We start from the raw sequence: 12,954 nt of genomic DNA on the forward strand, positions 1-12,954 counted from the left end.
AGATATTATTTATCAATAATTCTGATGCTGCACATTGTTGCTTGCATACAGAACTGAAAAAGTCATAAGAAAAGTAACCTTCAAGGATACAAATCAAAGAGAATTGTGGGTAATTGATTGTACTGTGCTCAACATCACATTATGCGACCCCTTTCCAAGGTCAATCCGCTCGTGAATAGTCTTCCAGACAACGACGTGTTGCGTAGACAGAGAATGCCCACGTTAGGAGTGAGAACCCAATATGCCAGCTCTCAAATAAGACGTGGTGATGCCGGGGAGGTGGTGGACTCCGGGATGATTTGAAATTTCTTGGGATAGTAAAGGGGCATCTGTAAACCGTCTGCACTTGTTCATGGGGGTTCTGAAAATATGTTGGTTCCAATTTTTACATCATCAGATTCCACTGTTTGGTAGGAATTTCAATTAAAAATGAAGGGATATTAAACATTGTCAAGTCATCCAATGGCTCTAATGTTAAGAATAATTAAACACATTATGGAATCCTTTCGTATCGTTTCATGTCAGCTGATTTTAAATATTCTAAAATAGTATAAACACAAATGAATTTTAAAGTAAAACTGGACAGAAGCTGCAGCTGCTGAATGATCAGTAATTATTTTTCTCATCTCAATATTTTCATTGTATTTCCGAAATAAGGAATACCATATGCAATGAGCATGTTTGGTGCGACAAAACTGTACCCTTGTCAAATTGTTATGGCGTGGAAAAACAATATGCAATTGCGGAGTACCTGCGGTGCGACAAACTAGTTCGTTCCGGCGACAAAACAGTAAGCTTGCTAGCGATCGTTCATCGTCGTAAACTACGTGCCTCTTTACGGCATCAGCTCATTTGATTTTTGCGTAGGTCATGTCAGCGGAGTGGAAATTATTGCTCTGGCTCGCGAGAATGGCGATCGTTGTGCGGAAAAAAAGTAATATGCAAATGAGGAGTCAGTTCTGGTGCGGAAAAATACGATATGCAAATGAGGAGTATGTGCAGTGCAGAAAAAACTAGTTCGTTCTCGTGCGACAAAACAGTATGCTGATCAGGACTTTGTGCGGAAAAAAACTAAGATGCAAATGAGTATCTTTAACCAACATTTTCATAATCGTGACAACTTTGATAATCAACGAAAAGAAAATTCCTTAGAGGTAAAACTTTGCGAGAACGTGTCATAAAGCTTCACCGATTATTCTAGTCGAAATAGGCGAAACAAAAAAGTTTTGAGTATTGCCGTCATAATTGTGATGCGTCCAGGACTGCGCGTCTGTGTCAGGTAAATCATATCAGATTGAGACAATATATTGCCTTTAACAAAAGCCAGTTTTTCTCCTCGTCTGTGTTTTAAAGCTCAAACAAAGCTGGAATAAGTTGTCAATGCAGTTCCCATTGTCGTGCACTTGTTCATGCAGTATCCAGATATCGATATCAGAGTATTGCTTCCCAAACGGATAAATAACAAGATAAGTTTCCCGATTATCTCACTTATACCCTATAAACCACTTTTCGTATTTTCAAACATGACTCGAAGTTTTTTGTGAGTCATAGAGAATTAAATATGAATATCCCAAAGGAATGTTGCCGTAAAATCTGTTTTAGACCCGCGGCCTACATGATTATGCAGAGTAGCAACTACGGTACTTTTGTTATCAGTTTCTTTTAAGATTTTAATAGAGCTTTACGGCTTCAAATTTAAAGTTATGTTTGCAATCGTGCGTCAACGCCATGCGATTGGAAGGTTCGTTAAATATATTTCAGGTGCGCATTCGCCGATAAATGCGCATAGAGTTTGCGCAGCAAAAATTGTCGTCTGCCGTTCCCTCCGCTTTGTAGAAAACTGAAGAATTTACAGCACTGTCACACTACGGTCATACCATGCACCACGGCGGAAGGACTGTGGTAACACACATACCTTTTCGGGAAGGCGAGAAGGTTTGAATAGATAAGCAAAAAACTCGACTTTTTGTTGCTGAACACTGGGCCTGAACCATCGGCAAGAGATAAAAGCAGCGACGACTGTTGGGGTAAAAACGAGAAGCAGCTTAGACGGTTTCATTCTTTCATTCAAAGTAAGGTAAGTTTTATTGTGACCTCACACATGTCAAATATTTAATATTTTTTAAATGTGTGCGAATTGTTTTAACAGTTGCATTAACTTCGGTCATATGCATAAAATGTGCATTTTCGTTTACAGTCGCGAGCAATTTGTGACCTCGGGGAAAGGATCAGCGAACAACGATAGACATGAAAACCTGAGAGAGCACTTTGCGCCGCAGTGTAACAATACGACATTACCGGTGCTTCTTTGTGGTTGGCTTGGTTTTCTTCTTCACTGCATTTTAAGTTCATGTGCTGTAGTATAGCCCTTTTGATATCTTTTGAAGAACATGTGAATGTGGCTAACAGAGTTAAGAGAAAACACGCACAGGCCAAAAACGAGGGATAATACTACAAAAGGCGAACAAAGATTTTCATCGTTTGTTCCCGTACATTTCATCTACGTGAAAAATGTAAGCAACTCCCGAAATATTTTATACATATTTGTCTAGCCGCTTGTTATCGACTTGGAAACTATTGTTTTTAAAATATATTTTGATCGAAATGAAATGTTCGACAGCTATATCGATCTGATCTCTTATTTGGTTATTGACTAGAATCAGGTTATGGAAGGTTTTTTACCCTAAATATACACGTACTTCATCCTTCGAGTAAACCATTGCTACCATAATAAACTTTAGAGTCTCTGCCTTTTGGAAATATATAGTATGAGGGGGTTTCCCTGTCATCTTTGATGAGGAATATTGCTTTGAAAAAAAACTGTGTTGGCAACATACAACTCCATCTTAATAAGACCTTACACCGACGGTACTCGAGTGAATTAGTGTAAAGTGGAAATCTTCGCAATTGATAGTAAAAGCTTATTGAAACGCACAGGCGTTATGTGGACCGGGTAGTTTGTAAAAGTGTCGTTTATGCTGTGAGTTTATGCTATGTTCCGACGTTCTGATTGTAAGGCTATACGTATCAGAACGTCGGAACGTAGCATAAACTCACAGCATAAACTACACCTTACAAACTACCCGGTCCTCATAACGCCTGTGGACAAACGACTCATGCTCGGGCGAAAAAAAGAAATGTTTCTGCCATTCTGGTCATGGCTTTTTCTTTCCACAAAAATGGGGAGACGACGCGCACCTTTTTAATGTCTTTTTTTTTACTTTTGGTCGGTTAGTCTACTGTTCAAATATATACTCAATAATTACTTGATTAATACTAATCTATAAATGATCAATTGATCTGTCTTTGTTGAACGGACACAAATAATTACGCAAAGGCTTTCAAGTGATTCGCGCGCTGACCAAAAACAACTCTTTTCGGAGGGGGATGCGCGCGGACGGGCGGTTGGTGGTAGATGTTAGGAGCACCCGTGCGACATCAGTGCACTTCACTTATCGTCCTTGCACATGACAACAGCATCATTGGTATACAGGGGCCTTCTCCGTGTACCTAACCACAAACAACTGTGTAAAGAACGCATGCTCCCCCTACCTCTCTCTCTCTCTCTCTCTCTCTCTCTCTCTCTCTCTCTCTCTCTCTCTCTCTCTCTCTCTCTCTCTCTCTCTCTCTCTCTCAATTTTACGTTGTGTTGTGGCACCATTATTCGTTGCACCTTATTTTACTCGTACCTCAAGGCGGACGTTGTCGTTGTATTTGTTTTGAGTTCATTTAGGCAAGCACTGTTAGATCTTTGGAAGTGGTGGTCAGAATTTGGATATATTCGCGTTCCAAAATCGTCAAATGATTTTTTCAAATTTTGTGCAGCATGCGTACTATTTTTCCTGAACGTGCACACTGTTTCTAGGCCAATTTTTATTGCACAAATTATCATTGCTGAAAGCGCTTTAAGCATTTTTTTTTGTTTTGCAGATTATTTTCTCATTTTTGACCATCATCTAAAGGTTCAATCCCTGCGTCAAAAATGTTAATTGCCAGGAGGTGCCATTATGGCCTATCAGTCGTTACAGCGCCCTCTCTCATCAACATTAAACTTTCACGATTGCTTTTCATGAACTTTGCATGGGAATGAGGGAGAACATAAAACATTAATGTCGGATATGGTAAATGGAAATATTATCAAAATTAAATACATGTTTTACTCTAACTTCATGAAGATTACTTCCTTCATGCAACATAAGTTGTATATATATAATATCCCAAACATGGTTTTTGTTATGGTTATTTTCAAAATGACAACTCGCTTTGTTAAAAATACCATATGAAACAATTATTACTCCAGCAGCGTTGAGGAACACAAACAGATTAATTAATTAAACATCTCATGTTGAATTTGACTAGTCAAAAATGCAGTCTAAGAAATCTTTGGTACTCAAATTTCAAATTTATTTGGTTTATTTACCAAGGAGTTTGTATGTGTTAAAAATGAATAATGAGCCACTTTGTGAAAGAAATTTGGGGCTCAAGATCTTGTCTCATGGCTTCTTTCATAATAAATGTATAGAGGCATAGCCCGCCAATGTTGTTGTATTGTATTGCTACTTCTTTGTGGATGAACCGGAGAACCAAAGATGTGGTTGAAATTTTAACAAAGAAATGACCTACTTTGAGAAGTCTGTTCAAGCTACCTACTCTAAGTGAGCACAACACAAGAACAATGCCATTATAATTTTACCTGGTTGTTCTGTGGCGTTCAGATCTCTCTGTTGGGTCACTTTAAAAAACATTGCTTTTGCTTTCATACTCGTGCTGTTTGCTGCTTCCCAATCTCCAATTTGCCTCTCTTTTGAGGAAATATCTGGACTCAATTTTAGAAAAAAATCAGACCACCGAAATGACACCATGGTAACTTACCTTCTCAGATGAATATTTTATGAACATAATGACAAGACTGCAACAAATTTAGAGTTAAGTTTTAAACTTCATGCTAACCTTTTTTCAGGATGTCTCTCGAAAATACTCACTTAAAATTTGCATATATATACGGTATTCATTTGTAAATAAATTGACAATTAAACACTTTTGTACTGATATTATATTTTTCTGTTATCAATAAATTATTTAATGAATAAACGCTTTGACAGTTTACTCATGGATCAGCAAGAATGCTTGTTGGACAACCGAGGGCGCTTTTCTTTCAGCTATTTAGGACAATGGCTGCTTTTACAAATCATTCCTGTGTAGAGTGTTTGTTTGCCTAACTTTAATATTTACAGTCATGTAGATGTGACATTCCATGTTGATGGTGAAATAAATATCACTTTTTAAAGTGTTTGAGACACTGATAACATTACGCCGTATTAATCCAAACGTTTTCTGAGTTCTGAATAAAGTTTGAGGCATGTCCACACGTCTTTGAAATAATACAAATTTCCTGCATTCACACACACACGAACATACCACACCCAACAATACTGCATCATTCACGCACAATTTTGCTTAGTAACTTTTCTTTGCAAAAATCACAGGTTTTCACTGTGAAATGTGAATTTTCAGGGGAAATGTTCCAAAATTCAGTAAGTCAACTATTTAACAGTGAAAATTTTCTTGTCCAAGTTAATTCTGATGATAAACTACCGTGAACTGGACGAAGTTATATGACAGTAAGCAAAATTATCTAATCTGGTAAAAATTAAATTTGGTGATATGCTAGGCTCAGTTGTTTTTTTTCATATATAATCCAGCATGTACTGTCCTCACTTTTAAAATAGCAGACGTTGATAACAATACAACAAACAAAGTTCAAGACGAGCAGACCTCTGTTACTGATTTTCATCAAACTGATAGCAGATCAGAACATGGAAAGTAATAATTGAATGTAGAAATAATTTCTAAAAAAATTATTTTTTCTTGAGAAGAAAGAAAGTTAGTGTACAGAAAGTTTCAGACAGACAGAAAAAACTCCACACTTGTCTTGTATCAAACAAATTGAATTTATTGATGTATAAAAATTACATGAAAATGCTACATAGGAAAATAATACTTGTAGAATTATTGATAGAGTAATGGAAGATCTAGCAATGTCTGTTCTCCTTGTGGTTGACAAACTAGGTATGTTCACTCAAAAGGAATGGGTCGAAAAATGCAATTTAAACTAGGTTGAGAAAATGAAGTACACTGGCTGAAATTCTGTTACTATAAGTTGGAACAACAGTATAATGTTACAGAACCAGACGTAATGAGAGTGCTTGGAGGTTTTTTAGTATTATTATTATCGTTTTTATTGCTTTAACATCTTGCTACTGACCAAAGTTACAAGGACTAGAGGGGTAAGGTAATAGTAGCAAAACATGTCAGTAACATTTCCCATAATGCAGTCATGCATGTCTTGACCTTTGACCTATGAACCTTTATAAACTGAAACATTCTTTGACATTGCTACAGAACAATTTCTAGCCAGCGAATTTTTCTCACGCCCTAGCTGTATGGGGAATTAGCCATCACACTGTAAACCCAATTGACATTGTCCTTTATTTTTTTGTTTGTATTTTTTCACAAGAAGTTGACAACAACCACTGGTCATGGATGCACTCGTCTGTTGTGGGCAACTTCGGCCCATTGGCTTAGACAAACAAAAATCTAGTTGTCTTTCACCTCAAGTTAGCACCAGAAATCAAAACACCTCCTTTTTTTAAGTTAATGCTACCCCTCTGTCATGTGTTCTTGCAACAAATTCCTATCCCTCAAAATATATCTCATTACCTCTACCCAGGCTAACAGGAAGCAGTTGCCTCTTATTGCAAGAAATATACCATTAATATGAAGTCAATTTCACAAAACAGTATTGAAGTTTTCTACCTTTATAAAGCACTTAATCCCTAAAACTTTCACTCACAAATCAATTTACCTCTACTTGCATATATAATTATTGCTGAATAATTTTTTTTTTTGTAATTGAAGACTTTTGGTAATTTTAACTTTTTAATTATTATTGTATGAAAGCATCTGTAATCAGAAATTGCTTCTCGTCCTAAAAGCACAGCAAGATACTACCCTATAAAAGGCTTTTAAAAAAAGCTACAAAAATGAACAAAAAGGGATTATTAAAAAAACGGTATCACTGGAAATCATGGGATGGAGCATAAAAAAGACCGAGACTCTACCTGCTACAATAGATCCTTTGAGTGAAAAATTATCATGAAATAACGGTGAATATTATCACATGATAATAATCATATGTGTCAATACAAGATGAATGTTTTTACAAACACTACAGGATGGAACAATACCTCTTTTTGTTTGCGTTTTTGACATCGTTGCGTAAAAGAAATTGTTAATATCTTGGAAGAAAAAATTTATTCATGAATATATAATTACATGTGATTGCGTAGCAGAAAGGAACAACCTGCAGGTTTTTCTTGTATACGTGCGTTAAATTGTACATCACGTTTCCATGACATACTTTCTTGAAATAATACTGTTTCTTTTTAAACTCACTATATAAAGAAATACAGTGAAAAAAGTAATTAAGTAAATCAAGCCGCAGGGAATGAAAGAACACAAAAATTGATATTCTGGTCTAACATACCGAAAAAAATAACTTGTCTGCATAGAGGTCATTAAGTACGTCAGACCGCATTGGAGTCAACAAATTGAAAGAATTCTATCACATGGTTTTATATCATATGGAAATGAATAAATACTGTACCCAGTTGGAAAGGTTCCACAGACCAAAAAAAAATTCAATGTAAACAAAATGGCTAATGAATACTTGAATGTATGAAAATATATAAATAAGTAGAAATACAAGGACGTGTCATTCAAACCAGGTACACAGTTCAGTATCACTTACTTATATTTTGAAAGGCACATATCATCTGGCAAATGTTCGGCAGTCAAATGTTAATGCTTACACTGCCTGAATCAAATCTACACTTGGCAAATTTCAAGAATTTTTTTTTTGTAAATTTTTTTTTATTTTTTACATATTTAAAAAAAATAATGAACAGTCCACACATTTTAGTGGACAATGAATGATAACAGTTTATATGAATATTACTACAAGTCTAAGTTACAAGTCACGATAAAAGCTGGATGCTTCAAATTTACAGTTTCACATATTGCTCTCACACCGCTCCATGCAATGGCTCAACTTCCCTTTCATGGAACCACATGATTAAAATACTGCAGACACGGACAGGATTTTTTGAGGTCACGCGCTATTTACATTTTCTATTTTGCACACAAAGAGCTGCATCCAACTTTACGTGACTTGTGTAAACAATCTATGTACAAAGATATGGGCAGTTGAACTAAAAATTCCCTAAGTATGTAACATATGTACATTTTTTCCCAACAAAATCCCTCCCAGGTAGAAATGGTTTTGTCTTCAATTTTTGCATAGCCTTTCATTTCTGAATACTCTTCCTCACCATTTCACAGCACTTTTCAAAATTACTTTTTAAACCGTCTTGAAAGAAGACATTTCAGCAAGAGCAGATGCAGTTTTCAGCCTCCTTTTGAGCGATTAAAAAGTCATGAAAACAAAGAGTTTGTCATGGAAATTGTGTAAATAATTGTCTGAACAAAACCTGTAAATTTGTAGCATAAATTCAGGATTTGCTGAATTTGCAACATATATCAGCCTCTGCATAAAATTACATGGACAAAGAATTTTCATGCAATATTCCAGACATCAAACGGGTAGCTTTCATTTATTGAAATTTCATTTTGTTTTGACTGATGCAGGGCCATAACAAAACAAACATATGTAACAGGTTACACATCAAAAAACAAACATATGATATGAAATGGTGATTTATGCTACTTTTCTCAAAGCTATCATTTCATTTGCATAGGTACAAATCAGAGAATTTTTCCCCACTGCATATTTAAGAGACTGGGGTAACATTTTCTGAGACTAAACCATTTCTGCCGTACAGGGGTGGGGAGGATACAATTTCAGAACAAGCAGTAGAAATCAGCCTCTGATTCTACCTCTTTCACTTGGAAGCATCTTTTGTCCATTTGAGACTTCTAAGAAAAAAAGTTTTGGTTTAAATAGGAAAGTGGCAAGAACATGTTATGTACGATGAATAAAAACTTCAGCTAAAATAAAAAAATATCTCTTGCCACCTGTTCCACATTCTTTTGGAACATTCCTCAGGTTTCCAAAGAGTGGATCATTCCATCCTCTCGGAAACATGGGGGTTTAACGGCTCGCAGACAGTGAGCTTCAAAAGTGAAAATACCATCACATCAATAATTTTTATTTTTTCAGTATATTTTTTTGTAGGAAATAAAAACACTCCTTTGTCTACCATGATCACACATTTGATCAAAATTATCAAGAAATTTTTTAAAAGGGGAAAAGTTGGCATCTCCTCTGGCAACAAAAAAATATTTTGCCATTTTCTTTTTCCCTGCAATTTCTATTTAAATTGTTCTCTATTCACTGTCAAAAAAATGTACATTACTACATCCAAAATTAAAAAAAAACAACATTGGTTTGCTTCATTACATGTTGGTTGTCATGGAAACTGCATCCACTAACCTTGCATATGTTATTGCTGGTTGAGACATGGTATCCCTGAGAGATGGCAAAGCAACTGCACAAGTCTGTCTGTGTATCTTTTAATTATATGCAACCAACTGACTGCTGTAAAGTCCATTAAACTTTGTGGGATTAGGGGAGAGGGGAGGGGTTGGGGGGTTGGTACCGGCCAGGGCTTTCAAAGAATTTGCAATTTGGCAATTTTATACAAGTCCCCCTCCTTATCAGAGTCATCGTGACAAGGAATCATCTGAGATCCAAATTTTGGCACTAGCGCTTTTGAATTTTGAATACAACTTTCGAAATCAAAAACACAGGGGCATGGCAGAATAGAAATATGAAACTTTTAAACTTTTACTTGATCAGAAAATTTTTCAGCCACTCGAACAATTGAGTGTGTACGAATTTATTTTGCTCCTGTACCTACAACTGACCTTTTACAATGTTTTTGTCCATTTCCGTCAGCTGAGGAGACACCGAGATGATTCAATCAAAGACTTCAAGATATTCTCCAATTTAAGTGACAATGATATAAACAGGTATGCAATGAACACCACACAAAAGTTGACAACGGCTGGGAAATCTTCTGATAAAACAGCAAAGAATATTACATGTGCTTAACAATGGGTATAGTGGTGGTCAATCTCTAGCCAGACAGGACAGCATCCGAAAAATATTCTGAACCACGCTTTTCTTTTTGTAATTTGTCAATGTGCAATGACCAAACAGTGACATACACTTCTGGTGCAGAAATGCATAAAAACACCACTCGGTGAATGTTGTCTGATGTCACAGATAGAGATAGACCACTTCCAATATAACAATCACACATCAGTTGATTAAAATGATGAATGCATATATTCATTAGCCAATCAGGGAGCACTAATCAGGGCAGAGGGCAAAGGTCAGTATATTACTTAGCCACAGGCTCGGCTTATTGATTGTATCATCCCCTAGCTGTTAGTATATGCCATGACATTGACACCTCACATGATGATTTTCTTTTTTTATTTCTCTACAACATTCATGAGGTAGTGGATAAAATATATATCGTGTGTATGTTTGTTTTAATATCTTCATCCTTAAGGAGGCACCCATCACCTTATTATACAAGCATTTTTGTCATCCATCGATTAGTAGAGTAACTTCAGTGGTAAACATCGACAAGCCCGCTAGTAAGAGTGGATGGAGAGGTAGAGACTAGCTATGAAGATATGGACTGGAGTCACAGTAACAGTGATGCATACCTTTCTGCGCACTTTGCTGGATTACAAATACACGGACCGTGACAATACGTGGAGTATACTTGTGCAGTGATGCTTGGGTTAGTGGCTTTACTAGTTGCCAGTGGCAGCTGGGGTTAATTAACAAAAATCAGAGAAAAAAAGAAAGAAAAAAACTTTGGTTAGTACTGACATAATGGCATAATGGAGATTCATGAAAAAGTCAGCTGGTAAAATATGTCTTTAATGTTTTGTTTGTTTGTTTGTTTTTTTCTGGATATACATTTATTTTTAGCATGCAAAGATGAATGATGAACAATGGAGATAAACAGGGATGACTTAACAACCATGGCAGGTAAAGAGGACAATGAAAAGATGCAACTAGGTCGGTTTTGACGACTCTGGTTGCACAAGAGTATGACACTGGCAAAGGACCTGGGCAAGCCATTGATTGCCAATGGGAACACCATAACGGTGTTGCCATGGACAACATTGCATCAGTGTTGCCACGGACAACAAGGACTGTTATCAGTTGCAATACTGTTGTGTGAAGGATCATTTGCCAGCATTATGATTGAGAAAGTACGACATACAGTATTCTGTCTGCTTGGCTAGATGACACGTATAGCCAGTTTGAAAACACAGCATGACATAAGATTTAGATGAATATCATAAAATACATTGAATAGTAACAGCATGAGGGATTATAGCCACCTTTACAACCTTAAATGACAAATTAACAAATATTAAGTATGCAGTAAGAGAAGTTGGACAGACCAGATGTTTTCTCAATTGAGTAGTATTACCAGCAACAAATAATGTTCTGGAAACTGAAGACATCAGTTAAATATAAACATTAAAGAGAAGAAAGTCGGATCCCAGTATCTGCCACGGTTATTAGTCTTATACAAATTACATATAAAATGTTAGTCCACTAAACATTGTTCTCATTAATACATTAACTATTAATGATATCATCCTCATCGTTAAAATATTAAAACACATTTGTATTAACTCTTTCTGTTAGCTTTATGTGTTTGGCTGAAACTCTTTCGAATTGAGTGATAAGAATAAGAAACAAAAACGATCCTACTCTGAGTTTAATGGAAATTTATTCTGATGCTTTATTTGCCATAATTAGACCACAAAAATACACAGAATCAGCAAAAATATACAGACATTCTCTCTCAGATTTTTTTGTTTTTTCCTTGATATTTTTTTTTGCATAATTTTTTCCTACTACTTACATTAACAGATTCACTAATTTCTTGTAATATACTAAGGCCTTTGTCTAATGGAATTACGCAGAAGCATATGCATTGTCAAAGCAAAGTACGTCATGATTTTTGTGTATCAGCAATGATTGTACTTCAACCTAATCTATGCAAGCAGACCTTATTTATATAAAAACTTCTAGCATTCATAATATTCTTCTAGAAGGTTCTGCCAGTTTTCTTGTACACTACCAGTCCACCTATTTCACTACAGCCTTTCATAAGCAACCAATTTTACAAAGCCGATTTTATTTTTTTCACTTTGCTTTCATTCAAATCTGGCATGCTATACTACAAGATCAAAACTTTTCTAGATAGTCATATGCTGAAGAAAGAACTGGCTCTGTCATAAAAAAAAAATTCACTATTACCCTTGCTCTATTTATGTATATTGTCAACACATTACTCTTAAATATGAAGATTGGGAACAAAACAAAACGTCTTGTCTGACTCATACAAAGTAACCCTAAAAAAATTCCCTCTTTCTTTGGAAAAAAATATACAATTGAATATTCGGTGATTACCTTGCGTAAGGTTGCTACAATCAAAAATCACTATACCAGAAAAAAACTCTCTCATAATAATAAACAATACATAGAAATATATGATTCTGAATTGACTGATCAACGATCAATAATCGATACCCTTTGATTACACTGAATGAAAACAGCATGTGTCCGAAGAAGCCCAGTTCACTCTACATGCAATAATTACTGACATTAAACCTCTAACCAAATAACTTTCGATGCTTTAAATATACCATTTCTCATATAATATTTCTTTTTTTTAAATATTTGTGTGAAAGTAATACTCCTCCATAGAATAGAAATTCACATGAATATAAAATATTCAGAAGATATATATAATTACCTCTATAGTATAAAAATGTCATTCAAACTGTTTTTGACAATACTACACTAAACAGACAATACTACATCTGGACTTT

General features: G+C 35.5%; 1 protein-coding gene across 4 annotated transcripts in view; it reads right to left on the reverse strand.

Annotated features, from left to right (window-relative positions):
- Positions 1-5,927: 5,927 nt before the first annotated feature.
- LOC139142009 (KH domain-containing RNA-binding protein QKI-like) overlaps positions 5,928-12,954 on the reverse strand; it is a 63,801-nt gene continuing 56,774 nt past the window's right edge. For all 4 annotated transcript variants that reach the window (XM_070711791.1, XM_070711792.1, XM_070711790.1 and 1 more), the window contains exon 8: positions 5,928-10,865. In XM_070711791.1, coding sequence (XP_070567892.1) covers positions 10,849-10,865 — 17 coding nt within the window. In that variant the 3' untranslated portion in view covers positions 5,928-10,848. The remainder of the gene's footprint in view (positions 10,866-12,954) is intronic.

This window comes from Ptychodera flava, chromosome 10 (genome assembly GCF_041260155.1).
Source record: "Ptychodera flava strain L36383 chromosome 10, AS_Pfla_20210202, whole genome shotgun sequence".
NCBI classification, from domain to species: Eukaryota; Metazoa; Hemichordata; class Enteropneusta; family Ptychoderidae; genus Ptychodera; species Ptychodera flava.